The sequence below is a fragment of the Opisthocomus hoazin genome, chromosome 16 (assembly GCF_030867145.1).
Source record: "Opisthocomus hoazin isolate bOpiHoa1 chromosome 16, bOpiHoa1.hap1, whole genome shotgun sequence".
In the NCBI taxonomy this organism is placed as follows: Eukaryota; Metazoa; Chordata; class Aves; order Opisthocomiformes; family Opisthocomidae; genus Opisthocomus; species Opisthocomus hoazin.
In genome coordinates, this window is record NC_134429.1 from 14,615,010 (window position 1) to 14,639,202 (window position 24,193).

The 24,193-nt window shown below is 43.5% G+C and overlaps 2 protein-coding genes across 2 annotated transcripts in view; one reads left to right on the forward strand and one right to left on the reverse strand.

Annotated features, from left to right (window-relative positions):
• Positions 1–8,820: 8,820 nt before the first annotated feature.
• Positions 8,821–24,183, reverse strand: MICOS10 (mitochondrial contact site and cristae organizing system subunit 10). Its single transcript, XM_075437137.1, has 4 exons — positions 24,078–24,183; positions 12,790–12,837; positions 12,050–12,159; positions 8,821–9,065 (listed from the first exon to the last, which is right to left on the reverse strand). Exons 1-4 carry the CDS (start codon positions 24,142–24,144, stop codon positions 9,057–9,059), a joined length of 234 nt encoding a protein of 77 aa, XP_075293252.1. The 5' UTR covers positions 24,145–24,183; the 3' UTR covers positions 8,821–9,056.
• CAPZB (capping actin protein of muscle Z-line subunit beta) overlaps positions 23,457–24,193 on the forward strand; it is a 70,176-nt gene continuing 69,439 nt past the window's right edge. The window contains exon 1 of the mRNA XM_075437133.1: positions 23,457–23,691. The gene's annotated coding sequence lies outside the window, so the exon portion shown is untranslated. The remainder of the gene's footprint in view (positions 23,692–24,193) is intronic.

The window sequence follows — 24,193 nt, forward strand, 5'->3', positions numbered from 1 at the left end:
GAGGCAACTGCCCTTCACAGACCCCCGCAGCGGGGCCCACGCTCTGTCTCTGCCCCAGCGACTCGCGTTTTGCTCACCATCCCCGAGACACACCGTGTAGGGTCCAAAGAAGCACTTTCAAGGGCTAAACCTCCTGGCATGACCCGCGAGGGATTCGGGAGACCGACGGCTGGGTCTGCCGTGAACTACCCTGCCCCACCTCATATCACCCAACTCGCTTCACCTCTCCGCATCTCACTTGCAAAAGGGTACAGAATTGCATTGCAGCTCCCTGGAATAAAGACGGCTCTTTATCAGCTCCCTTCTCTCGCCGGGCCATCACCTGCTGGCGTTGAACTCCTACTTCTTGGTCCCTAAATAAGCCCTGAGACATCTCCCAAGGTAACAGCTCAGGACCTCAAATTGCTGTGTGTAAGGGCATACACGCCTGAGGAGAAGGGAGCAGTACTCAGGAGATGGAGGCGAAGGTTTTACTGCTACGAAAGCTGGAGGATGATTTCCCGTTCCCATCTCAGGCAGATAAAGGGAGGGGACAGTGGTGGCAGGGAGGGTGTGAGGAGTGCATCCTCCCACTGCTGCTAGCGTGAGACTCGCACCTCTGTGCAGTTCCAGCACCCAAGAGCAAGGATGGAGCAGTCCTTACAAACACCATTCCTGCTTTTTAAGACTCACCCGAAGCACTTCACTGCTCATTCAGACCGCCAGGTCAATCTACCCTGAGCACTGCATCTGGCTTGGCTTAATAACACACATGGAAGTAAGGAGAGGCTAGAGGGTAAATTTCAGCCACGGGGGGAATTTGGACCAGCAACCTCCATCAGGCCACAGCTTTAGGATAACAGATTGGAGCTCTGCACTGAATCCCTTTTTGGAGGCAAAGCGGAAAGGCATGAGTCCTAGTGGCAATTTGGCTAGCTGGCTTGAACTGCAAAGTCCAACTTGCCTGACCATGCGTAGAGAGAGAGATCTGGGGACAGACCTGGCTGGCAGGGACTGGGCTCGGTACTAAAGGAAAAGGATTTATCATAGAGCTCATTAGAAAACATCTGGGCTCAGCAAATGACCTGGAATGCGACTCGGCAGCAGGGCGCTCCTCTCTTCCCGAGTCCCGAGAATGTGAGCTCCCGCAGGGTAAGACTCGAGCCAGCTGTTTCCTCTAATCCCATCAGCCTTTCCTTCAACAGGGGTCCAAGCGCTCGGCGAGCAGGAGAGAACGAGAAAGCCCCGTTCCCTCCCCTTGGCGACTGGGATTAGTGGTTTCTCTGTAGTGTCGTGCCAATGCATTTTGGGGCCCTGGGGCGGCAGGAAAAAAAATGTACCCCTCCCATCTCCAAGCAAGTCCAAGTGTGTTTAATCGCTTCATTTTCCACCTTGCCCAATCGGTCCCTGCTCCCAGGCACTGTAGGCCCCTTCGTCCCTCCCTCCCTCGCTTCCCCAGCAACTCAGGTCATGCACAATCCTTCTCCTATTCAGTTCATGTCTGCAGGGGCAGTTTCTAGCAGGGAGGGCTGGGAAGAAGCTGCTGGGCTTCGTTTGCAGGTGCCCTCTCCCCTACAAGTTCAAACAGCTTTTTTCTTTCTACTTCAAAAATACCACTTTCCTCCGACTCCATTACAACCAGCTAAATCCCCTCTGATAACCATCTTATTTTTCTGCTGCACAACTTCCCCCTGCTGCAATCGCTCAGAACCTCTTATTATATTAATTATTTTTCTTGCAGCGCTGCCTGAAGGCCTCAGCCAAGCTCAGGGCCTCGTCACAATAGGTACTTGTATGTGTTTAGAGACAGTTCTGGCACTGAAGCGCCTACAAACTGTCAACCGGCAGTACAGACTCAGCACATACACATGTGCGCAGGGAACATTTTGCACATTACCGAAAGGAAACCAGCACCCGCCTGAAACGGGGTGACTCAGCCCAGAGCCGTACTGCACTGCCGCTGCATGGGAAGAGGCTCGTGCACAAACTCTCTGGCCTTTAAGAAAAGCACCCAAATTCAGAAGTCTCAAAGCGCCAGTTTCTGAAGTCCTGCTACTGCAAGAGAGCGTTGGCGTTTTCTAAAATGAGGGTAACAGAATAAAAAGAATGTGTATAATGTATTCGCTACCAGATTAAACTCCTCTGCTCCCACTCTCCCTGCCTTACAGAAGACAAATGCAAATACGATCCTTAAGGTGATAACAGGATTTTCATATTTTAGAGGGCGTGGTTCATAAAACCATAGAAATGTGGGACCCTGAGAAATCTGCTTTCACTGCCTTCCTCTCCTCCTGCCCTGAAGCAGGATTGTGATTTTTGAGTTTGTAATGCAGATAACACTACTGCAGCTGATGAGGAACTGCGTGAAACCGGCCAGGAGTCTTAGCTTATCGCTGCTTTCTTGAACATGCCAAGCGATCTGTGCTAGCACTGTATCGATTTTTCATCATTCTGGTTTTAATTTTTGTAACAGGGACTGCCTCAGTGGTTGCTCCAGTGTATGATAAGAGTTAACACTGAAGCCTCAGTTAAATAATTACAGGCTCATCCTGTGCTCAGAGGAGTCACCGTGACCTTCTCTCTATCTCCCAGCCTACCTCTATTTATACCTAATATGGATATAAAATCCACAACTCAGCAGATAGTAAACTAGAGACTCCCACAAGCGTGTTGCCTACCAGGATGCTCCCAAAGATTTAAGGGAATTATTTCTCAGGCCTTAAAAAACCCCAGTATATTCACTTTCTCTGTTCTGTCTGACGCGGTGCAGACAGCAGGACTAAGCGGAATTTCCCATGCAGTTCTCCCACAGTGCACCTCCAGTCCCAGCCCACAAACACTCCGGCAGTTCCAGCCCCAGGCTTCCATCCATCATTCAAAGATGCATTTATTGACATATGAAATACCAAACTCTCGACAGATTATCTGTGAAACCATGTAATCTTCCGAGAGAATTAAACAAAAACCGGGCCCCGTGCCTGGAAAAAGGAGCGGAGGAAGCACACGCCATCAGCCATTCCCTCAAACAAAACCAAGGAAAACAGCCCAAAAGGGAGGAGCTGGAAGAACAAAGCAGCAATGATCCTCATAGAAATAGGTTGCCTTGTATCTGAGAACCACAGCAGGAACATCTTCAGGGAGTGTCTAACAAACAGGGTCCTTGAGCTGAAAAGTTTCTGCTTTTAGTTCCTACTGCATTAAGCCACGGGACAGAGCCCAGGAGCAATGCAGTCAACCTTTACGGCCTTGGAAGTTTAAGAGAATTTATGGCAAACAAGAACAGTTAGATCATCCGACCTGAATCCATGTGTGTTACAGGTCACTTGATTTCACCCAGTCACTCCCACATGGAGCACAGTAACTTGCATTTAAGAAATCAAGAGTTGAAAAATCCACCCGTTCCTCTACTAGCTTATCCCAGTCTCTCTGCTTATAATTCAGGGCCTTGCTGCTTGTCTGCGTGGGTCAAGCTTCGGCCTCCAGCCATTGCTTCTCATTGTGCCTCTCCCTGTTAGCAGCAAACCCTTCAGTTCCTGGGTTTTGGGTAACCCCCAGGTCCTTGCGACCTCTAGGTATGATCAGCATTTGTTGCACCTAGATGTTGAACTTTGTATTTGACTCTATCAAAATCTACCTTGCTCCACTTTCTTTTTCATTTGCATAGCATCCCACCAAATAGCAATTATTTGTCTGCCACCAGTTTTATATTTACTTCCAGATAATTAATGAAAATTACAGATAACACAAAGCATTATACTGATTCCTGAGGAAGACACGGCATCCACAGACCCCAGAGTGCCATTGCTTTGCAAATCAGACAAGGGGCCATCAGGACATGAAATTATTTTCTTCTCCTGTGGCCTCAATCAAGCTTTGAACCTAGAAAGCGGCTGCTAAACAGAGATGATGCAACCCGCGTCAGTAACCTCCAGCCTAAACCTCTTTTCCCCTTTCTCCCTTATTGCTCTGTGCTACAGCACATTGGCCTGGAGAGCAGGCGCAGCAGTTAGGTGACAGAAGGAGGTGACTGGAAGAAATGAAAGGGTAGATAAAAAAAGTGTAGAAATGCTCCCCTTCCACAGCACACCTTCCCCTTGTTCTTCCAGCATCTTCAAAGAGCAGAAGCCAGTGTTTTGTGAAGTGTGGAGTGCGATTGCACCCAGCGCAGACGGGCAGTGAACTGTGGTGCCCCACAATAATATACACCAGCTGACCGTACAGAGCTGAATTTTACACGGGAAAGAAGCAGGTCTTAAAGCCATGACCAAGTGCAGAGAGTATCACCATTTCCATTTTACAGGGGAGAAAACTGAGGTGCTGTCTATCATAACTGGACTCCTAAATCCTCAGGGAATGTACGGTTCATGGGATTAGTAATGGTTTTGGGTTAAGCTGTTAGTCACTACTAGTAGTGACTAACAAGCTTCAAGTACAGCACGGAGGGGGAGGAAGAATACCCTCTAAAACTTCGAAGAAGAAACACACTCCTTCATACAACAGGAGATTTATGAAGTGAATTTGAACTGATAAGGGCATGACCTTTTCTAGGAAGGGGCACACACGCCTAACCCAGAGCTGGAGACTTTACAAGCACTACCAATAAAGACTATAGATGAAGAGTGATTTATTAGTCACCAACAACTTTCTCAGCATCTTTATAAGCTACAGGAGGTGGGTATCCACCACCACGAGGAACATCCAGCTCTAAATAGCTAGCAGTGTTGTACAGCTAAGTGCTGACAGGCAGAAGTCACAAGAGAAACAGCGATCCACAGCTGAATTTCCATAAACTGTGTTCCCATTTAGTTTCAGCCTCAGTTAAGCATTTCACTGTGGGTGGGCTATAGGCAGGACACTCAGAGCAGTCAAGACACAGTACGCATTGCACACAGCTGCCTACTGGAGCTGGCGTGCCAAAATTTGCACCAATCCCATTTACAAAGGCAGGGGTGGGGTGGAAGAAGAGGAAAAAGTTTATTTGTTACTGTCGGGATGTGTGTGGTAGAAGGGAAAAGCAACAAAACCCAGCCAGCTCAGAGCAAAAGGAAGGGTCAGCAACGCCTCACTGATCCAGAACACTGCTGAAAAATGTGGTTTTCCTAGCAGGTCACTGCTCATGTGTTCCCGAGCTCTGCCACTAGCCTCTCCCTTCTAGCTAAAGTGTAAGAGCTGTATCTCATGGTAGATCACTCCCACAACAACCACAGTCTCCTTTAGTCCACTCACACATCCACTGCTTGCATTTGCAAACAAGCACCTTTGCAATTTCTTTTGCATTGCTCCAAAAACTCGGAGGGAACCCAATAAAAATATCTGGAAAACCAATTCGTTCTCCTCTGGAGAATCATCCGTGTGAACCCTCTGGAAGAGTTGAGTTACGCCATCCCTGCTATCTCGATCTGTTACCTAAGTTTGTATTTAAGGTAGATCTACTAAGGCAGTGACTATCTTCTGGTGTTATGCTGATATTATACCTAACACAGTGGTGAGATCCACAAGACGCAAAAAACGGGTACTACATTTCAGTATTTTCTCTCCTTACCAGATTCAGATTTACACCAAAGTCAATACTGAGGATCTCAGTGACTTACACCTATTAGTAATTCTACAAGCAATCACCTCCACAGAATTCTTAAATCTCAGAGATTTGCCATTAAGAATTTGGGGCAATTTGAGGATAACAAATGGTTGCAGAACATGCTCTTCTGGAGTCTCCCAGACTATGAAGCGGACAGCCTTCTCCCGAGGCTCCAGGACCTGCCAAGTGAAAAAGCAGTCGGAAAGCACGGCCGATGGAGTCAACGGCTCCAGGCTCAAATCAGAGTCCCAGCTGCATGCCACATTTCCTCCAAGACTTAGCACTGACCTTGCCTACAGCTTCTCCCGTTTTTAAAATGGCAATTATAAACCTTTCTACCTCCCTTAATTCCATCTGTTTAGTTTGTAAATTCTCCAGGGCAGAGACTGGTTTTTATTTGTGTGTACAGCACCACATACAGCAAGGTCCCGATCTTGGCTAAGGCTCCTAGGCATGACTGAAATACAAAGAAATGACAGTATCTTGATCAAACATGAAGAACTCGGATAAACAACAGAAAAGCAGCTTGATCTTTTTTTTCCTGCAGTCTCTGCTTTTCCATGACTTGTTTATTCATCTCAAAGCCTCAGCAGACATCTAAACAAGCTGTTAAGAGTCATATTTGTGGCCAGTCAAGCACTTGGGGTGTTGTTAAACGCTCAGAAACAATTCTGTTCAGCAACAAGCTTCTCCTTGGTTTTTGTGTTTTTTTTCGCTTCTCCTAGATAGCGGTATGGTTTCTTTACTCACTGTATACTCACCATTTTCCTATTAAAACTGCACCAGGGTGATACAGTAACTTCTCCACTAAAAGGTCTCATTAAGTTTTGGGTAGGGACACCTGACTTTTTTAGGCCTATCTTGTTTGCACTTTTTGGTACAGATCCAAATCACGCTACAGTTAGATGAAGCAATGATTTCAGCAGGCTTAAGAAAGAAGGAAAAATGTGATAGTTTCCAGATGAGTGTATTATACTAAATTTAACATGCCTTTTGGTACTTAGAATTTCCACTTTTCCCCCTTCCATTTATGTAATTAGAAATCAAGCAGCAGGAAACCGTTCCTATTCCAACCTCAGTTGGGAACAGTATGGTCTCATTACCATAGAGCGGAACGGGAGACTTCTCCTCACAAGGAGATCCTTTGCACAGCTTACATGGACAGGTTCAAAAATAGGTTTTGAATAATCCAACTTTAATTAAACCAAAACAAATACAGGCCCATTATGTGCTAGTTATATATGCATATATATATCTCAACACAAACAACAAGAAGCAAGGCAGCTGTGAGAAACAAAACTATTAAATTCGTAGCCCCCCGAGTAACCTGTGAAAAAGTAGTGACAAAATTTAAATTCTACTTTCTACAGTAAAATTGTGCAATTCTTCCACACTCACCCTGGTGAATTTCATATTAACAAGCAAGAACATTTGTTTTGATTATTCTTACTCTATCAATAAATGATGCATTGTGAATGGATATCTACCAGGGTACCCTCTGAGTTCCAGGGCCAGAAGAACCACTTGACCACGGGTCACAGTAGATCATATTCAGTAAGAATTAACGCTAGGAAGTCACATTCAAACTAAAGCAGAGCCTGCCAGGGCAGGACAACTCATTACTAGGGAAACCAAATGACAATGGAACCCAACATCTAGCAAGCTTTTCCTACATGCTGACAGTCGTTCTACTCAGAGCGTTGCTACTGCTTTTGGTTCTCCTGTTTCTTACCCAGGTTGACGCTCTTCTCTCCAGCTGAGCCCGCTGCCTTACCAGACCGCTAGCATCGCAGCACACACACACAGAACTCAATAAAAACACTTTCCAAACCACAGAAGAGCTATGGCTCCAAAGTACATAGTTCAAATTAAAAATTGGGGCCAGATAAAATGATTCAAAAATGGAAAGAAAGAAAGAGATCCTGTTTCCAATAAGCTGTTTTGACCTGACTGATGAATGCAGTCCGGCGAGGGAGGAGGTGGAAAAACAAGGACATGCTCAAGCAATGGTCCTGGATGGTAACATGCTTTGACAGTCTTTAATGCTGCTCTAGCATTAAAGCTATTTTATTTCACAAGTCCATCGCTCCAGGCAAGCTCTTCAGCTTCTGTTGACTCTGGGCACAGCTCAACGTGTTTCTTCAGTGGGCAAGATGCACGCACAAGTGCCCAGGGGGATGTGGGGGTGCAGGACTGCTGTAGTACCCAGACCAAATCTGTGCCATGGCTCAGCAAGATAAGGAGTTTCTCAAGCTCTCTGAACTCTGAAGACTGCCCCTTAGCCCATCCCCTTCCTTTTCTGGCATGGTTTAAAAAACAAATATTGCACAACTTGTTTTCCATTGTGTTTTCCTTTCTGGAAATTTTTTTTTGTCACTCTTCCATCTGCCAGCATTCAGCACAAAGCAGAACAGGCTTTCACTAAAGGAAAGCTCCATATCAATCTATACCATTCCCTTTCTCTCTCGGGAGACATGCATTTACATCTTGTGGTACGCAGACAACATGCAGCAAGCATGGGAGAAAGAAAAGAGGTCCTTGAGAGCCATGCAATAGCTAGGAAATTGTGCTGAGTAATTAAGTGGTGAAGACAACCTCCTGAATCAGAAAAAGAGCAGCAGACAACATGCCAACAAGCAATGACAGAGACTGGGGTAAATGAAAAGTAGAAGGGAGTACTGGACCAGTGACTTCCCAAGGTAATAAAGAGCTTTAAATATTCATGACCCATTCCCAGACACTGAAACTTGTATGTTCTCCCACAGAAGAGGGGTGAAAAAACAATCAACCTAAACAGTAAGCTCAGAGCCAGATGGCATGTGCATCTGTTTAATTCACCCACCATCCTGGGAAGTTCCAAACTTGGGTCACTCCATGACTCAAAGCTGCAAGAGACAGCACTGGCTAGCTGCAGTCACACAGCTCAGATCTGCCCTTTTGGATTCTGCCTCTTCGGAGAGGACAAAATTCCAATTTTAAACAGCAACTGTACAAACAGGACATAGGAGTATTTATATTCCTCTCCAAACACCGGCACAAGCAGCAGGGGTCTAGTGGGTGATTTATGAGGTGGGAATGCTTCTTTGAACTGTATGTTAGAGGGGGGTTGCCATTCCAGAGTGGAGAGGTACATATGACGGCTGTCTTTTCTGAAGAGCTCTCACAGTGGCTTTCACCCAGGTGGTCACAGCTGCTAGGTACTCAAAATGAAGTCCTCTGCTTCCATTCTCTCTCTCCCTCACATACAAAGTCAACACACCAGAGAAGGCCATTTTTCTTTTATTTATTTCCCAGAAGAGCTCTTCCTTGCACTTTCCAGACATGATACAAAACAAGCAACAGAACTTTGTTTCATGTACAGAAACAGTTTGTTGGAGTATAAAGAGTTACTCGTGATGGTTATTGAAGAAAGTTGGCTTATTCCAGGGGCACTTCAGTATTCCTGAGGAATAATCATTGGTTTCTCCTTCCTTCCCACTGGGATAGTCTTAGTCATTAGTCACTGTTCCTGTAAAGCAAGAAGGCTTATATTATTAAAAAGCCATTTGGGTTCCTTACATGGAAGGCGCTGCACGACGTAAAGTAAGCCACTTAGCTTTGTAGCATTTCCAGAAGGCAGGCTAACATTTTCATCCTTCACTAGACTGCGAAGTTGAGTATGGAGACGTTACACAGCTATTTTCATACCAGAAGCATGCCATGTTTTCATGCCTATAAACCTCCATTCTGATAAAATGGGTACTTCAAAAAAACCCAACATTGTTCAAGTTAATTATTCACAGACTGAATAGAAATCAGACAGGAATCAAAGCCACAAAGAGCAGGAGGAAAGGCTCCAGCTGCCAAACTTCTTGTATTGTTGCACATCAGTATAATCCACATTGCTATCAAAGTACAGAGTTGTGGGGTTTTGGGTGACACAGGCTAAATAACCTCAAAAATATGATTTTTTCCATTTTGCAAGGAAACCTAGGCCATGTAATTCTCAGCCATACCGCTTTAAGCCTTGAAATAATTGCTATTGATTTTACCTTCAGCTGAAGTCGCAGTGAAATCCACTTGATCAAATTACTTAAAAAGCCCTCAGAATCTTATGATCACAAATGAGAACTTTTCTGCATTTTAAGTAGTCTCTTGGTCTAGATGAATGGCTCTTGCATTGCTGTTAGTGTTTCACGACCAACTTCGTAACCCAAAGAATGGGCAGCATGATGATCCAAGTTACAGCTAGAACAGCTGCAAAGTTGCTTTTAAATCTCCCGATCATTTGTCATCATGAGGACGCTCTGTCCTCAATCATTCACTTAGGATTCAGAATTAAGAATTTGATCCTGAAGAATCAAGAATCCAGACTCGATAAAGCCCCAAGTAACCTGGTCTGACCTCATGGCTGACCCCACTTTGAGGTCAGACTAGATGACCTCTTTGACGTCCTTTACAACTTGAATTAAACTGTGATCCTATGAACTCGACAGGTTAGGAAAACTGGAAACAATTTTGTTCAAGTGAATCTGTGTTGCATTTCTCTCTCAACACAGCTGATTTTCTTGCAGAATCTCACATTTTGAGAAGTTAGCATTTGAACAGAAACTGTTTTGCACAGGAAGTCCTATAGAGTTTAGTTACAACAGTATTTTCTAGGAAAAAAACAGATGAGTGATAATGCAACAATATTTTCCATGCTCCTAACCAACAGAAATGAAATAATTTTGTTGTAATAAGCCTGGAGCCATTATCTATGACACGACATTTTGGAGAGAATTAATGACATTAACCATTAGATGGCTTCATCCGTGTCTTCCCTCTCTTCGTATGTTCAGCCTCTTTGTGCCAGAGAAAGCTAGCGGAGACAGTGCACTGGAAACTATTTGTCTAGTCCTGTGCCATGCAGGCAGCTGCACTTCTTCTGTGAAGCGTCCTTTCAATTACCTCATGCTTCGAAGGACCACCCTTGCTCCAGAGCATGGATTAGTCCTTAATCCAAACAAAACCCCTTACTAGGCTGACCTGAAAGTCAGTCTTCTGTTGCCCAACATCCCTAGTGACAAGCATCCTTGAATGAATAATGAGCTCTCGGAACACGCGAACAGGGCATTTACCATTCAAATGAAGACACAGACACGTCACTCCAGTTTCTTTTTGGAGACATAAATCGGAGAAATACCCTCAGCATGGTGTGGAAAGCTAACACACTTCGATGTTAACAAATCTGGCCAGAAAAATCACGCACAGACTTCTGATTCTAGGTCGTAGCTGGCAATGTTCTATCAGCTGCATCTCAGTCACAGTTTCTCTATATTGCTATTCAAAACATTTCACTCTGAAGAAGTTGCTCAAGAATCTTATTACTATTTCCCTTTCTTTACAGGCAGCTGAAGATAATATTTGTAAACAGGTATGTCTGGTAGGGCTGCAGAAGGCTGACAAAGGCTCATCTCCCAGTAAATCTAAGGAGGACTGGATTCAACTTTCAGCTCTAAATGCATCAGGAAAAAGCCTAAAAACACCATCAGGCGTCCTTCATTAGGCAGACAAGCGATACAGGGGCAATTCTTGCATTCTGTGTACTTGCTGTGAAACGCTCCTGACAGAACATTGTACCTCAGTACTTTCTGAAGTGCTAAAATAACTATAAATATGTCCTGGCAGATGTCTCTCCACCAGTATCAGTGAAATTCTTTTTAGCAGGATATGGCTTTGTGGATTCAAAATCTGCACGCACACCTTTTTTTTTCTTTTCCAGAGGCCACAATGATAAATTACCATAAGAACAGCTCTTTACACTTTCACATGTGAAGAAATAAAGAAAATAGTAATGAAGTCAGTTTGTGGACCTAGTGCAGTGTAGGCAGTTTGCAAGCACACAAATGGTTCCTGCTAATTAATCTATTTTTAAATATTTTATCTCGGCATCGTCCGTGATAGCACTGAACTCATTTAAATTATCCTCTTCAAAATTATTTGAAGCGTACAATTTCGTCAGTCTAATTATTACATCACTAGCCAGCCAAACAAGTCACAAAACTTACAAGTGATTAGTGCCTTCATGTTGCAAAAAAACCCACAAAAACAAACAAAAAAATCCCATATAAGATTAAAGATCTGCTTCCACAGGCAGATCTACCTGACATGACCTTCAGTTTCTTCCTAGTTCATCTCTCTTGAAGTCTAAAGACAGAACCTTACTGTTAGTTTAGTTTTTCAGCTTTTCTAGCATGTGTTTTTATTATATGTCTTTTCAGGTTGTGGGAAAACCTACCTGCAGGATCTGTTAAATGTATTCAGTCTAGTACGTTTACTGCTAAACACACCAGGCATTCAAAATTTCTAAAGAGCTGGGGAGCCTCCTCCCCTTTGGCAACACAAGTTTCTTCTTCCTAGTGCTCTTCTGGGAAACCCAGAGGAATAGCCATTTAAACGGTGTCTAGATGTACCATTTAACGCTAACTTATGAACAGTTACCAATTAATAGTGACTAGTACTGATACTTACTTTTACAAATTTACCATGGAGAAGATATGGAGACTGGAAGTCATGTTGACAATTGGAATAAGCCATTCCTAATCCCATCCCTGACCCAAAAGCGATAGGCCATGTCTTTCCTGTGGGGCAAAGCAAGCAGAGAGGAAAAGTTAAAAGGCCAGAAAAGCTGTTCATTTCACCTGACAGCAAAATACATTTTATTTATTAAATAAGCACCAAGAAAGAATAAATTACTGGCAGATGCATATTAGACATTTAAGTTCCACGAGCCCTAAAATCAGCTAAAAACCAGATCACCTCAGAAGAGCAACAAGAGTAACAGTAAGACACCGTATTCAGAATTTATCGGAGAGCAACCTCTGAATTCAAGATATTACTGAAAATTATTCTGTTACCAAAAGCACAAGTAAAAAGGAATTCAGATCAGTTTTAAAACCCTGGCAAGACTGGCATAAACTGATGTCTAGACACATGGCTCCAGTAATTTGGCTCAGGGTTTCCTGCAATTCAGAATTTGAGCTGAGCACAGTAGGAGCTTAGAGAGATGCCACGTGTAACAACCTTGTTACACAACAGTTAAAAGTTTAGGTAACTGCATTTCAACTGAAAAGACATGACCAATAATGAAAGAACTGGTCTAACATGCCAATTAAGTTTTACATGCCTCAAAGATTTTTTGGTTTTAAACTGCATCTACAATAGACAGAAATTAGGAAACCAGGCAGTCAAGATTACCGCAGTATGCTTACTTTTGAAGAAGATGACTGAGAAAACAATTCCTAATCCGAATCCAGCACCTGTAAGAAGAAACGCAGTGAGTGAGGATTAAGATCTTGCAAAGCACTGGAAAATGATTTTGTTCTTTATAGGAATTCCTTGTTTCAACTCAGGAATATCAGACTACATGTTATTTCAGCACACCAAACAAATGTTCTTAAATAGCAATTCAGAAAAAAATAATTCTTGTTTTCACAAGTAACTGTAAACAGCTAATTCAGATTAGAATCCCAACATATACGAGAACATTATTAGCAAGATTTGGGAAACAAACCAGACTCCTGTCCCAGGGAAAGTTACTGAATTTCTGTCACCATCTACAATACGGAATTAAGATTTATTTGGCTCACTGTCAGCAAATGAGAAACACTTAAATGAAAACTTATCGTATCCTTGAGCTTTAGATTTTGCAGATTAATATCTTATTGTATTTCGTTTATCTCACTACTTTAACTACTTCAATGTGTGTCCTAAGGGCAGCAAAACTTTGATGCTTTGTGTTACCCTATACCTTGCAAAAGAAAGCTCCAGGCTGCTTATCTTTCACATCCACAACATTCATTATGGAGCATATTTAAACACATTAGGAATGAATGACTTTTCACATCCTTATACTATATATAGAAATAACTGCAGCAGTTGAAAAAATTTATCCAGCACCATTAAAAAAAACTCAGCTGGCATATTTAAAAATAATTTTTTGCTTTCCTTGGAAGGTGCGCTTTTGAATTTTTGCAAGAAGTCAGGCAAGTCTGCAAAACTCCTCTCAAGACCCAATAAATATAGCAGTGAAAACTTTGAGCTCAATGGGTAAGTTCTGCCTTTAATTCTATCCACTCAAGACACAAATTTTAGATAAGGCACAGAAGAATAAAAGTTTAAAAAAGGAAAAAAACAAACAGTCATGCATATGCTTATTAAAAAAATACCTAACTGTTTCAGGTTTATTTTCTCTCAATACAAGACATCTAACTTAAGTATAATGAGTTTTATTAAGACATACATTTTCTTTTTTAAATATTCCTAAAATCATGCGATCCTTATTTAAGCTCCTGTTGAACACATTACTAAGTGGGTTGAGTCCAGAACAATGTCAAAGAATCCTATACCCTCTCGGTGTATAGGAGCACATTTCTTTTTTTTTAAGTTTCCTTCTGCTCTTTAAACCTTTTTCCCTGCAAAAAGTTTACTAACGGTAGCTCCTACTGAGGCACAGATTATTGAAACAATACTCACTGCACTACATAGCAAATCAACTAAGCACCCCACGTTTTTCATCAGTTAAATATTAGAACAGAGATAACCGAACAGATGATCTGAGCAAACCCCCTTACGTTTACCCTCCTGTTAAGACGTGACTATCCATATTTACTGAGAGCTGGAAATCAGACTTGCTTTTGAAAACTTTTCATTTTACTCCAGGTTTTCAATTGTGACAGAGGTAACTACTTTACCAGGTCATTACAACTTTGGAGTAGGCTTACAAAACATGCAATCGCAGGGAAGAACTTTGACCGCCTGCCAAGTGGTCCTGACATAACTCCCCCAGACATTTTAGAAACCCAGCCTTTTGCAGAAGGTCAGGTTTTCACTCTAATCATTTGCACAGCTAAGGGAAAGTCTCAGTTTCTCGGATGTCTGGTCAGAGCTTCAGGCTTCTTCTGCATTTCAGACATAAGAGATACACTACTTGGAGCATCTCGTATAAACAGCTAACTGCTCATACCATGTCACTGACCAGCATTTACATGCAGACTGGAAGAGACAGCATGCATTACTAAGAGCAGCAGTTCATCCCTGCTAATTCCTCCACTCCCCCTCCCCAAGTAGGGCCTTCCTTCTGTACCTTTGCTATAATACAGCTGGTGCTGGCTCTTGCAGAATGTTTATGCTATTAAGTATAATTACTATCTTCAAGAATTCATCCAACGAACAACTGTTCGGCCCTCTGACCTGACTCCCTCTGCCGTCTTTTCCTACAACACGTAGTTACACTGCCTTTCTCGTTTTGGGCTGTTGTACTGTAGGTCTGAAAAGGACTTTCTGGAGGCAATTACTTTCTGTTCAGACAGCACTAGGCGTTGTTTTGAACTGTCCGGTTCAGAAGGCCTGTCATGCAGTGAGTGATACTGGTCCTACGCTTCCTCTCCAAGAAAGATCCCCTCTGCCAATCCAAACAGTTTAGCTAATCAATGAGAAATTATTTACAGGATGACAAATTCTGCATCATCTCCATGAAGAGCCCAGGCAGTTTCTAACGTCACCACATTTTCCATGTTACCAGTCAAACTCACATTCTTCTTACCAGAGTGGTGGCAAACGGCTTACTTTCTTGCTTAAGAAAAGTCTGCACTAAGGAAGCAGCTATAGTTAGTACAGTCTTTCCATCTACGTCCAGAAATCTTCATTATCGTGTATTCTCTTCACATCCTTCAGATGCTCTCTCATATTACAGCCCCATTTGTAAGGGCTCCACACAGATGCTACCAATGCTGCTTCCTGTTGGCCATGGGGGAAGCTACAGGATACGCTTAAAGGTGAAAAAATTATGTTTTCTGCCAACCGCAATTCAGCCTAAGCCTAAAACAAAACCTGTCTTCCCCCACACTAATATCCAACACCACTGTCAAGCAGATGTGGTCCCGCATGACTGACTTCTTAAGACAGAACTGTCTTTCCTAAGAAGCTTTTTTCTCAAGTAGTGATAAGCCTGGTTCTGGGGAAGGGATTCTTCTTTTTCATGAAAATGCACACTGTTAGTTTTAGAGGCTATCACTGCACCCTGTTCCAGCGGGAAGGGGACTACAGTGGCTGATCAGTTTAAAAAGACGATGGTAAGGTATCTAGGGCCTTGCTTTAAGTAATGAAAATGCTACAGAGCGGTAAAGGAGGAGATCTGACAGCTAATTTTTTTTTGTTTTCTGTACAAGAAGGCAACTTGAGAAACGAAGCCAAAAACGTGCCTCAGCTTCCCTCACGCCAAATGCAGTTCGGTTCGTTCCTTTTCTTACTGAAGCAAAGACTACAGCCTATGCTGAGAACGGCTGCTGATCGCAACACCCGACCAACAAGAAACGCTCCGATCTGCCCCCTCACGCCAGCCAGCACATATACAGCATTTGCTCTTTTCTACTTAGTTTCAACGTTTACGCATTTGGTTTTAACTTAAAACCAGAAGCTTTAGCTACATTTAATTTCTTCGCCTGTCTGGTTAAGAACCTATTTCTGTGGATAGTTTGTGACCCATCTTCACTCCACTAGAAAGTATTTGTGGTTATGTGGTCATTTCCTGTGTCTCCAGGACCAAGGGGGAGCTAAACCATCCTGTCTTGGAAGCGAAGTAATGTGTTTCACTTTAATTCTATATAAAGTTACACCAGAGATAAAACAATGGCGAGCTGTTGATGAGTTTTACAGGTTGAAGTTCTCACATGCTCAATTTCCTTTTAAAGAGGCAATGTGTTGCTTCAAAGAGCCTCCCACCTGACCAGGGGACACCATCTGCAGCTGTTTCTACTACAGATCAGCACCTCTAGGCCAGGCTTTAACTTCATAACAATAAAACATGAAAGGTTTATCTTACAATAAAAACAAACCAACATGGAAAAGCTAAGGGCTTGAGCCACGCCAGGCACATTTCCCCTCCCTTTCTTTGCATGACAGACTCTTTAGACGAAAAGGCCACAGGAAAGAGTACAATGCATTTTTCACCTCCTCTGACAGTTTAAAATGTTTAACTAGAAAAACAGCCTCTTCCACCCCACATCTATCACTTCAGCTTAAACTCATTTACAGTCAGTGTCAACAGGGGACAGGACAGTCCTGTGGCCATCTTACTCCCGCTCCCAAGTACGCGCCCCAGCCACACGGACCAGCACAGCCACACGGAATTGGTATTAGGCAGAAAGCCCAGTCTCCGAAACATTTTCATTCTACTTTTTTGGCTCATACACCTTCCAAGAAAAATGTCACCACACCTCAAATCAATCTAACACACAGAAGAGCACGCGCCGCATACCCAACAGAACATCATAAAAGTGTCTCGGAGAGAAACACAAATCTTCAGGCTGGGCTCCTGCCCCATAAGAACATCTGGGAAAAGCTTTTCCTATAAATTTAATCAACAGTCCCTCCAACAGCGATACTACATGGATCTTTCCTACGCTATCCAAGTAGCTACAGGCTGAAGCAGCTATTAAGACTGACACACCTAGATACACTTTTCTTCAATAGCTTGAAGCTTAAAATAGAACAATTAAATATGCTAGTTGACAGCTGGCAAATGTGTTGCTGTTACTATAGCAGCTGGAAGTTTTTCAATTACTTCATCTGATGACAAAAAGAAAACTATTATTTTCCTCTGTCAATCCTTACACACAAACACAAAACACAGAGCTCCAGCCTCCTCTCCTTCAGATTCTGTTATTTTACAATTTAAAGAACAATATGATCGAAATAAAATGCAGAAGGAGCTCCTGAAGATGGCTTCTTGTTGCAGCCATTCTGTATAGACAAGACTCTCTAAAATAGGTCAGGGACTTGTCCCAACAGAGAAGATTTCTTCCCAGCTAGAAACACAGCTTCTATTCGGATCAAGAAAATCTACTGAACTCGGTTAGCTTCGCTCTGGGGACAGGGACAGCAACAGCTTGAAGGTCCAATAGCAAATCTTACCCATGGGCCTGATGCACTGGAAGTTTAAGATGAGCATCAGCTCAGTCCAGCACTAAAACTTGCTTTAGGTAAGGAAATCCCCAAGAAAAGGCAAGATCTCCAAAACAAACAAAAAAGACAAGAAACTCTGTCCTGTCCTGTCCTGCCCCCCTCCAATTCCCCTTTGACAAGATTCATAGATAATTGTTCTGCATAAACAGGGAGGAGAGCCTTCTTCATACACCAGGGCCTTTATAGGGCAGCACTTAGCACCAGTTAGAAATCTGAGACCATGAAATCACTTATTTACAGAGGGAATTAATTTTAAGCAGACTCTTAGCAAGGTCTTTCGTGGCAGGAATCAGATTTTCTTCAAACACCAACTTTGAAGCTTTCCTTCTCATCTCCCCCGTTGTGCGAGTTGTTTACATAGCAGGCAGAAAAATGAGCAAGGACACCAGAAGAAAACATCATGAAACTATATACCAAGTACCAGAGGAAGAAGCAGGAAAAAAAGTGTGTTTTGTTTTCTTCTAGCATTTGACTGTAGTAACACTGAATACTTGGAATGACAGAATATAAATAACCAAATACCATCATAATACAAAAATCCCGACATGCTTTCAGGGGCCGCTTTCACCCTTAAGCACTCCTGCAGGTCAGCCGCTGCCCGAAATCTAACCTTAAACATCAGCACTTTTGCACATGGACACACAGCAGCGGGAAGTATCGCTGTCAGCCCATGATCTCCCAAGCAATCACAGCAATACTCTCATAGCCAGACCAGAAACTTTTCATCCTCACACCGATGAATGAGCTGGTGAGGCAAGAGGGCACACACATTGCCTCTCTCTTTTAAAGGGGGAAGGGCAGAAGAGTGGAAGCTGCTCTTTGACTAGATGGCACAACAAAGAATCTCACCAATATTGCACCAAGCTTTTAGACAAAATCAAGGCTGCACTCGCTTTAGAAGTACATACACAAGAAACCAGCAAGATACTCATAATATGGAAAAGACACTTGTGACAGAAAACTCTACTTTGTCTTACTGCAGTAAAATATTCCACTAATAAAAACCACAGCACTGCTAAAAAAATAGTTTTGCTGGAGGAAAACACATCCACATTTTAAGGCTTTTGCAGGCCTAACTATGAGGGTGGGCAATCACACTTCTTCACACCCACCCAATGTAGGTTGACCATTACTGATGTCTACTGGCCCAGCTAAGAAATAGAGGCAATTCAGAGCAGGAAGTGTGATAGTGGCATCTCGCTAGCAAAAATGCTAAGGGAAGAAGCCTGATCCTTCTCAAATCTCTCCCTATCAATTTATTATCCTCAAGGATGTGCCAGCAGCCCCAAAAGAATCTTCCTCAGAGAACCAAATCTGATATAACAAAGAACAAAGAGTTGTTCCCACCTACTGCTGTGACATCTCAAGGCCCAAACGAGCACTTCAGGATATCACTTGGCTAAAGACCCCTTCCCCTGGAAAGCGTCATTGTGTGCCACCTCCTAAAGAAGGCACAGCTGGCATCTTCTCACTGCACTAACGCAGGGGACAACGAAGTCAGTGCACTTTGGATTCAATTCCAGCAGAGGAGGTCTTATGTAGTCTGGGGTTTTAAACAGCTGCAGTATCAGATGGGTGTCACAGCTCTTCTTTCAGGTCTTCTCACCTGCTGTAAGAATTGCCAGGAGCAGGCTGGAAGCAGCGTCGAGCAGGGTTTCTCCCAGCGTCGCTCGCAGCTTCGGTTAGTGAGCGGATCGGGTGCACCTAGGCAGGGCAGAGTTTCCTGACTCGGTTGGATGGCCACCCAAAAGGAACAGCAGGTCACAATCCAGTGAGGAGGAGAGACCTGGATTCCTAAAGATTTTCCTGTCTCTTTCTTCCAAAAGATGATAACAGGCGCTTAATTTGTAGACGGTCATTGTATTCAGCACTCTGCTAACAACATAACTAAATATTGCTGTTAATTTTTGACTAAAAGCCTATTCTCAGAACAGCATTTGTCCACCTCTTCCAAATAAAACATTTTTTCATTGACTGTATTGCCTCCCTGCACAGCCTAAGCCATAAGCAGTTAATATTTACACTACTTGGTCTGCTACAAGATACAACTCGTACAACTGGATCTTCTCCTGTAGGACAAAGGAAAATAACTTGAGGTTACAAATAAAGCTCACGTAACAATGCACTTGGGTGCTTGCATAATATTTGTGTTCTCCAGTACTAAAAACAAAATCTCAAATGAAGAACACGTCTTTTGACCTGGTAGCTAAGATTGAATGGCCACATTACAACTGCCAAGCAAAAGAACACTTCAAAACAGGAATTTCAGGATTTTTGTATATTTAGAGAAAGTCTAATCCAGTTTTCAGAAAGTATAATCAAGTTTTATCATTATATAGACTGACTTTATCCTATTCATAACCATGTGAAGGATTATTTAAAAATACTGACATGGCAATCCATACAATGATTCTTTCTGAAACCTTCAATCTGTGGAACAACACAAACAATACGATTTCACCCTTGCCATTAACAGAAACAGTTATTCAAGCAGGCCAGATGATGCAAGCCAGAAGAAATCATGTAACAGTTGCAGAAGAACTGAAAGTGCCCTTTTCTCTTAAAAAATTCCTATTAAAAGGAAATTAGAAGCGTTTTATTTTCAGATGTCAAAACAGAGGATTAGAGGAAAATGAACATTACTACAGTGGGTTATTTACAAGCTTCCATGCTGAATTTTGGTCAAACACAGACATACATCAAAACATCTGTCTCCTGCAAAAAAAAAATGAAGTTCAACACAGCAGCTTAACAGACAAGCCAAGAAGCAAATGGCTTTCCTAGCATTACCTTGATATCAATATCAGGTAAATTACAGTGTTCAACTCCTTTAAAACTGCAACAGTTTCAAAACAAACCAAGACACACAGGCACACAAATCTCCTTCCCTTACACACATACTCTTTATTGCCTGCCCGTTCCCTGGCAACAGCATATAACAGTAATTTGTCCAAAATTATAGCCTCGCAGAGAAAAAACAACTCTGTCAGTCCTTCATGAGTAATTGTCTTTCCAATTAAACAGGCATGAACTATCCATCAGTTCAACAAACAAACAAACCCTTTAAACAGGATGGAAGAGGACCACAATACTATTTACTTCCCCATCCCTTCTCTGCAGAGCTCTACTGATAAAAAAGAAGAAACAGAAGTTTGCAAGCTGGGAGGAAAAAGAAAGCCACTGTAGTTTGATTCTCCTTCCTCACACACGGAACAAGCCACTCTTCTGATGGGTTAGAAAAGTCAATATCAGGAAAAAGACGGAACAGAAAGTTAAATTATTTAAATGGCTGCACAGGTGAAAAGTCTTGAGGATGGTGCGAAGTCAGAGCCAGCAGGATCTGGATCGCCCATCACAGAAACCGCCTGGTCAGGCAAGGAAGCACAACCCAGCCCACTACACACAAACCACTGTGGCTGCTGCTAGACCCAGAAAGGAAAGGGAAACAAAAATACCTAGACCCACCCTCACCATTAGCAAAACAAATAAATGCCATTCCTAATAAAAAGGAGGTGAGCACATAAACTCCATTTAACAACATTTGTATGCTTTGTGCAGCCACACAGAGGTTTACAGTACTTAACTCTTCGAAATGAAATACTGTCTTAACCACGCCTGACAACACTCTCTGTTTTGAACTAACAGGAAAGAGTTTTAATACTAAATTACAAGATGCACACAGGTAGTGACCAAGAGGTCAAAAATAGAATACAGCATTTCAAAAGATATAACATAAGATAAAAATATATTTTGGACATTATAGTGGCAAGTTTCTTCCAGGAGCTTGATCTCCAACTCAAACAGTACAGCACAACTACAAACGCCACAGCCAACTAAAAATACACCGGCTTAAGCAACTGTAGTGGCAAGCCTGCCAGACTAATACAAGATAGGACAGGCTGCATAGCCCCCAGCTATTATTTAAAAACATATTATTGCTAATACAGTCATCCTGATAGCTGCCACCTCCCCTTCTCACTCTCTCCTGTTTCCCATGGAAAACAAATTAATCCGCAGGAGTTATCCGTCGCTGCAGTTCTCACAGACACTGGAAAACTGTCATGCGTGCAAGGCTTCAGAAATTCAGTGCTTTCCTTTATTTACAGGGGCTGCTATGGGAAAACCCAGGGCTAATCACAATGTTTGTTTTTCCCCAGCCATTGGCTGGAAAGATCTTTCGTGCAATAGCACTCAGGAAGGATACAAAGGAACATAAGGGAAGGAAACTGTGGCCACCAAAAGGAAAAGCCTGACAAAGAAGTGAGGATTTAGTAAACTTCTATATCCCATATAACAAGCAACAAAATTCTCAAGTAAGAAAGTTTTTTTTCCTTTCTTTCTTTCTTTCCAGTATAACAACCACACTTGATAATTTATTGGAAACTCCAGCACACTTTGCAGTAATATTACAAAAACAATCATCACAACCACGCAAGTTTTTAAAGTCCCTGAATAAAAAACAATCATTTCTACCAAGACTGTCTGAGAAAGTTAGTGTTGTCAGCACTTAGTCAACAGTTTGCATAGCTAGGCCACCAACTCACTTCACATTTAAAGGCCATAATCGTCTTCAGTCAGAAACTACTGGAGTATGAAGCAAATTCTGGGCTGTTCCAATTTACAAAGTTTATAGCGAGTCATTTGTTATTAATATCACGGAGCAGGCCGCAGCACAGATATTTCCGTTACCAAACCAACCGTAAAAGCATACAAAACAGAAAAATGCTATCACACACAAAGAGAAACGTGTGTCTGAGGCCATCACACTGCATTTAGCACTAAGGATAAAATTAAAGAGCTGCAGCCCATGTGCCCTTTCAGGGCGATCTAATGACAAACTTGAATTCTGCTGAGACCTCTACTCAATGCCATCACGAAGCTAACATCGGGAATCCTTGTTCTAGAGCACTGCTGCAGAAAGCCTAAGCACATTCTCCTTCTTCTGTTGCCACTTCAGATTGGACGAAAACACCAACTTAAAACGAAAGGCCTGCAGAAGAGACTTGCTGCATCATAATCAACACTGTATCCCCTTCTTTCAACCTCCCAGAGAGACTTTCCATGTACAGAATTCCTACACGTACAGCTGCAGCATGGAACAAGTCCTTGTTTATAATTTGGCATACTTCATATTTTATGATAAAGCAACCAATGCTATGGAAACATAAACATATCTGGATATGTTTGTCAGACAAACCTGCATAGAGTTTCATAAGGCAAAACATTGCTCTGGAGCACTTGACACTTTTCAAAGGCCTGTTATAAACAATGGAAGTTTCAGTTTACTTAAAATTATTAAACATCTTTCCTAATGGAAAAGTATTAGGCAACTAAAAACCCGAGTTCCTCATCAGCTTTCAAGCATAAGGCCACTACAGGAACAAGAAATAAACATTCACATTTCTCAGATATTATTTATGGCTCTAAAAGAGACTTCTGCACCAACATGGGACGTGTACCTTTCGTGTCAGGTACTTCACTTCTTGCTCTATACGTTGCATTTAAAGATTTGCTTTGGTATACACATTTCGTAGAGCCACAACCTCTGCCTAGTCAATTTGCCAGCCTGTTAAATGAAGAGCACCGAACTGCACGTACACAATTACGATCACTCATAAAACTCACACTTCGAAGTGAAATGTTATGAATGGTTTGCTGCAGATCTGAAGCACTGCAGGCACGTGCATAATCCTGACTTTACGGACAAATACACACAGAAGAAAATCAACAGAACTGTCCTCCTACTTAAAGAAAAGGCACAACTGCCTGCAGGGTTGGGACACTGGACAGAAAGCCTCTCAATGTCAAATTGCGCACACTGTACTAAGTCACATGTGCCAAAGCTATCAGCATGTCACACCGTGTACTGCTTTTAATAAACATAGCCCACCTCGCACACCGAGTGATGGGAACAGCTCTCCACAAAAAGATTTCGAAAACCAACCCGTCGTCATAGCGAAACTAACGGCGGGCAAGGTCGCGGCCCTGAAGGACCCGGTTATGCCTAGCCGGGGCCCATTCATTCCGGGCAGGAGGCGTCCCGCTGGCCGCGGAGCGAAGCGCAGAGGGAGATTTCCCACGGAAAACCCTCCTCTTCAACACAAGGAGTAACCAGAGATCAAACCCGACTCGCCGCTACCGGATCGCGGGTAAGACGAGGCCGGGTCGGGGAGCAGAGCCCCGGGGCGGTCGGGGTAGCCGGCCCAGCGGGGGTCCGCGCCCGCGGCCAAGGTCACCTTGCCAGGCCCGGGACGCCGGGCTCCCTCCCACCGCGCCGGTCCCCGACCCCCGGGGGCAGCGCTGCCCTGAGGGTGGAGCCGCAGGACACCCCGCCACCCCGCCCGGGCCCACAGCGCGGCGACCCAGGCCGGGCTTGGGGTGGCGGGGGACAGCAGGCCTCACAGGGCCCTTCCTCGCCGGACCAACCTCGCCGCGGGGCCGGGAGAACGGCAGCCCTCCCAGCCCCGGGGCACCGGCCGGCCGCCACCGCTCCTCCCCGGGTCCTCCCCCTCCGCCCTGCCCTCCCCGCCCTTACCCAGCTTGACGGCGGAGTCCGCCAGACACCGGTCCCACTTCCTGCCCAGCTCACCCTCCGACGCCATCTTGGCCGTCCCCTCCCACCTCAAGGCCGTGCCCTCGCCTCCTCCCTCT

Coding starts and splice junctions, on each gene's coding strand:
- MICOS10 (XM_075437137.1), bottom strand. CDS start 24,144: ATGGCGTCGGAGGGTGAGCTGGGCAGGAAGTGGGACCGGTGTCTGGCG. Junction 12,838..24,077: donor GGACTCCGCCGTCAAGCTGG/GTAAGGGCGGGG, acceptor TTCTTCTTACAG/GTGCTGGATTCGGATTAGGA. Junction 12,160..12,789: donor CTCAGTCATCTTCTTCAAAA/GTAAGCATACTG, acceptor TTTGCCCCACAG/GAAAGACATGGCCTATCGCT.